The 4799-nt window shown below is 35.8% G+C and overlaps 1 protein-coding gene across 3 annotated transcripts; it reads left to right on the plus strand.

The window, feature by feature from the left end:
- Positions 1-733: 733 nt before the first annotated feature.
- On the plus strand, positions 734-2667 carry LOC149233315 (putative anthocyanidin reductase). 3 transcript variants are annotated; one of them, XM_089376712.1, is made up of 6 exons: positions 746-992; positions 1087-1161; positions 1404-1573; positions 1654-1854; positions 1982-2358; positions 2437-2647. In XM_089376712.1, the coding sequence occupies exons 1-6, from the start codon at positions 851-853 to the stop codon at positions 2576-2578; spliced, it is 1107 nt and encodes a 368-aa protein (XP_089232838.1). In that variant the 5' UTR covers positions 746-850; the 3' UTR covers positions 2579-2647. The 3 variants fall into 3 exon arrangements, with proteins under 3 accessions (XP_089232841.1, XP_089232838.1, XP_089232840.1); XM_089376715.1 differs by lacking the exon at positions 1654-1854 and having other exon boundaries at positions 734-992; positions 2437-2667; XM_089376714.1 differs by lacking the exon at positions 1087-1161 and having other exon boundaries at positions 751-992; positions 2437-2644.
- The last annotated feature ends 2132 nt before the right edge of the window (positions 2668-4799 follow it).

The following is a 4799-nucleotide window of genomic DNA, read 5'->3' on the forward strand; positions in this document are numbered from 1 at the left end:
GCTAGTACGGAGTCCTACAATAACATGGGATGACATAAACACCTTTTCCATATTTAGGGTTCATAGGGTCCACTGATCTTAGGGATGTTCAAATAGTGTTTAGGGGCCTAAATGTCGAAAGAACCTTATGCTTCTTCAGGATCATAGTAATCTTTCCCATGGTTCCTTAGATAAATAGAAGTTGTGCCCTTGAAAACCGATCTTTAAAATCTTTTTTAATCCTACCAACTTTTTGAGCCTTAAAGAAGGCTCTAAGACATTGACACCTACTATAACTACCATTCATATTAAAAACATGAAGGAGAAGAGCCTTTTAATATACTAAATGTAATTTTGTTATTTATTTCAAATGGAATAAAATTACTATATTTTCATATAATAATAATAATAATATTTTTTTGAAATAATAAAACAATTCATTTAGATATAATATTTTAATAATATGGTAATATTTTTTTAATGTATTAATATAAATTAAATAAAAACATATTCAAACAAAAAAATAGTAAAATTAATAAAATTGAAGACTACCCCATGACGTATATAAAATAACATATAATAAGTTAATGATTAATTTATTATTTTTGTTAATAATAATAATAGTATCCAAGGTAGCCCCGGCCCGCATCGAAGTGACATAGGTGTGGGTTTGTTTTTTTCAAGTCAACGAACACATATTGAAACCTGGTTTACTTTCGAGGTTAAAACCTCAGGAATGAATACTCACCTGTACCTCCCCCTCTTTATGTAGACGACCATATATCTCTCTCGCACTCAGAGAAACGTATGGCCTCTATTTCTCATCCCTGGTCTCTCTAATTTCATTGGACGAACCAACAATCTCATCAAAATGGCCGCTGCAGCCATCAGAGGCGAAAAACGTCCACCAGCCATTGTCTGCGTGACGGGAGCGACAGGTTTCATTGCCTCCTGGTTGGTCAAGCGTCTACTCGAGAAAGGCTACACTGTCCATGCTACAGTGCGCGATCCAGGTAATTTCAATCTCAGCCTCCTTTTATTCCAAAACTTGCCTCTTTTATTCCAAAGCCTGTCAAGCATCTACTTTCTGCGTGACGGGAGCGACAGGTTTCATTGCCTCCTGGTTGGTCAAGCGTCTACTCGAGAAGGGCTACACTGTCCATGCTACAGTGCGCGACCGCGGTGATTACAATCTCAGCCTCTTTCGGTTGTTGGAATTTGGTCAAGCAAAATTCTGCTCACTTTTTCTGAATAGACATAAAATTGGTCAAAATTTCACTGAAATTCAGTCTCCTTCTATTGCTGTTGGAATTTGGTCCCGCACAATTCTGCTCAGTTTTTCAATTTTGTTTTGGTCCAAGAAATATGTCAAAACTGTAACGGGAAAAGGATTCTACCTTATTTCTACTATTGGGTGGCCACAGAAAACAAGGCAAAGGTGCAACATCTCCTAGAGATTCCAGAAGGTGGGGAGAAGCTCAAGCTCTTCAGAGCGGATCTACTGGAAGAAGGCAGTTTCGATGCTGCCATCCATGGCTGTGATGGCGTTTTTCATGTGGCCAGTCCTATCGACTTTGCCCCTAAAGATCCCGAGGTAAGTAACTTCGCCGCTTCAATTTTACCAAAAGGCATGCCCCTATTGATATTTAGCAACATGAAATTGTTGCCGTGTAGAACGATGTGATAAAGCCAGCAGTTGAGGGAACGCTGAATGTTCTGAGGGCTTGTACAAAGGCCAACACCGTAAAGCGCGTGGTGGTCACATCGTCTGGGTCAACGCTTCTAGTCAATGAATTGAAGGAGCAGAGTCAGTTCGTTGATGAAACCCACTGGACAGACGTGGATTTCTTGCGGGCTAAAAAGCCTCATTCCTGGGTATATTCATAACTACCTAGTTCCCATCAGGGCCACCACAGACCGGGAATTTTAAAGCGTTACAAGAGTTCGCAGGTATTGCTGACAAAATGAAGTGTGTGATAGCATTTAATGGTTAATTGTGCAGGCATATCCGGTTGCCAAGACGCTTGCAGAACAAGCAGCGCTGCAGTACGGGAAAGAAAATCCAGGGCTGGATGTGGTCACCATCAGCCCTGTGTTGGTGGGGGGACCTGCCATTACGCCCAACGTCCCCTTCTCAGTGGAGGTAACCCTTGCCCTCCTCACCGGCCACCAACAAAACATACAACTTTTGAAGGCTCTACAGATGATATACGGCGCCATTCGATTGGTACACGTGGAGGACGTATGCAGCGCTCATATTTTCTTGATGGAAAACCCCTCTGCACACGGCCGCTACATCTGCTGCCCTATTATCACCACCATGCCACAGCTGGCAGACTACTTATGCAAACGTTATCCGCAGTACAATGTGACAACCCAGTGAGTATGACTATCAGTAGAGTATGACATTTCTTTATTAGTATTTCTCTATAACTACTAATGGAATTGCCTGAACAGGTTTGAGGATATGCCGCCGGTCCCGAAGGTATACCATTCCTCGAAGAAATTGGTGGAGAGCGGTTTCTCCTTCAAATTTGGCATCGACCAGATTTTTGATGATGGTGTGGAATATCTGAGGGCGAAGGGATTGCTTGGTTAGTTAGTGAGGGGTTTGTTCTATTATATCATATCAAGGGAATAATATGGCGGTACTCCTAAAATCAGGATGTTTACTCCAATCAGGGCAAACTTTTAAAATCACAGTTTTTTCCGAAGGTGGCAAAACCTATCAAACTCAGGGGTCAAACCAACAGAGAGGACAGCCATCTCTGGCTGCTATCAGCGAATGTCGGTTTGACTCATCACTGTTATCAAGGAAAACCACGCCACCTGTAATAACCCGCTGGTGGTCCGTAAGGGAGCAGGCTTTCACTCCTGCCAGATGCCTCTGGGTCTTGGGCCGTTAACCTGTTTCCTTACGTCCGAGGAAGACGAGCTCTTAGCCAAGCAGAAGCAGTTTTACGGCATACTCCAGGCCGTTAAAATCACAGTTGATACCGTTTCAATTTAATATAAATGGTTGTTCGGTCCATGCGAATTCATTTTAAAATAATGTTAACATAATGTTTAGGTTGATTAGGTACGAATATGTTTGTTATAAGATTTTGTCTTTTAAATCATCTTAAAAAAAAGTGTTTTTAGGGTAATTTTTTGGACTTATTAGAGTCGGAATTTGGCTGAAAAATTTGAGGTGAATTTTGATTTGTGTCATTTAAATTGTTTTTTTGGACTCTATACATAGATTGAGCGCTCTCAAAAACTCTTCTATTATATAGGGGTTACCCATCTAACTTGTAATTTCAATAAATTCCTACCGGATTTTAGAGAAATTTGACCAGAAAAACCCACCGGAAAAACTTCCAAAAAGTCTCACTAAAGACAACTCCATTAAAATATAGCTAAATATCAATTTTTATATGAAAAAAAAAACTTTAATCTTTTTTATATTAAGAAAAGGAGTTGTTTTTAGCGCTACTTATTGGACTTTCCGGTGCCGGAATGCGGCAGAAAAATTTGACATGAAATCTTGATTTGTGTTATTTAAACTGGTTTTTTGGCTGTATATGGATTAAACACCCTGAAAAACTCCTAGGGCACTTCGTGATTTCAATAAATTTCTACTTTGAGAAATTAAACAAATAAAACCCACCTGAAAAGCATCCAAAAAATCACACCAAAAACAATTGGTTAAAAAAAATATTTTTCTATCTTTTCATTTGCTTTTAAAAAAATTTATAAATTATATTTAATATATTTTTATATATCTTATATAGATTTAACAGCATTGATTTGATTTGTAGTGGCATATCTGCTCAAATTTAAAAATAATTATCATAAAATTTTGAAAAAGAAAAAATCATACTTACAAAAAAATTTAAAAAAACTCGTACTTAAAAAAACTTGTAAAATTAAAATTTATCTTGAAATTTAGTTCTAAAATATTCGTAAACGTAAATAGCTGACCATAGTGGAATGGTTAATACTTCTACAAACTTGTAAAATTTAAATTTATCTTGAAATTGAGTTCTAAAATACTCGTAAATGTAAATTGCTGACAATAGTGGAATGGTTAATTGCAGGCACTGATGGCTTTTCACTAAAAATTAAACATAACAGGAAAATTTTGTGAAACCATATAAAATTATTAATAAATTTTAAAGTCTGAAAAATTTATTCTGTTTTTATAATTGAATTTAGATTTTTGTGATTTCTATAAAAATTATAAAAGAAATTTTAGATATTAATTATATTAATAAATATTTTTGAACTAACTACTGTGATTCATAATTAGAGTAAGATGAAAAATTAAATCATGACTGCCGGTTAAATATATAGACTTTAACCCCTGTTATAATCTGATTCTTGCCCTAACAATAATACACACTAGTTAGCTCAAAACTTGTTGGCAGATATTTCTAAATATGATTAATACCTAATTTTTTTATATAATTATTATATTATTAATTTAGAGTAGGAAACATGGCATATAGCATTCAAAAATTTATGGAAGTTTTAAAAATATTTTGCGTCTGGATTGGATTGGATTAAACGGCCGACAGCATGATGTGTGGCATATAGCATTAAAAAATTTATACAAGTTTTGAAACAGTTTCTGTTCAGATTGGATTAAAACAATATAAAGTATGATGTATAATATTTGATTTACCGTTTGAAGCTTATATTAATTTGTTTGTTTACCAAAACCACTCTGCAATAAATACCATCAGACATTTGAAGTATATGTACAACTCCAATTTGAATGGTTGATATTGCGATGTGAAAGAAAATATAATGTTATTTTTCATTTAAATATTTAAATT

Source organism: Pinus tabuliformis, chromosome J (assembly GCF_031772625.1).
Source record: "Pinus tabuliformis cultivar Carrire ecotype Pingquan chromosome J, CPIR1, whole genome shotgun sequence".
Lineage (NCBI taxonomy): Eukaryota > Viridiplantae > Streptophyta > Pinopsida > Pinales > Pinaceae > Pinus > Pinus tabuliformis.

Excerpts from the sequence above, each read along its gene's own strand:
- LOC149233315 (XM_089376712.1), top strand. The coding sequence starts at position 851 with ATGGCCGCTGCAGCCATCAGAGGCGAAAAACGTCCACCAGCCATTGTC. Across the intron at positions 1,162-1,403 it reads TGCTACAGTGCGCGACCGCG|AAAACAAGGCAAAGGTGCAA; the intron begins GTGATTACAATC and ends GGGTGGCCACAG. Across the intron at positions 1,574-1,653 it reads TTGCCCCTAAAGATCCCGAG|AACGATGTGATAAAGCCAGC; the intron begins GTAAGTAACTTC and ends GTTGCCGTGTAG.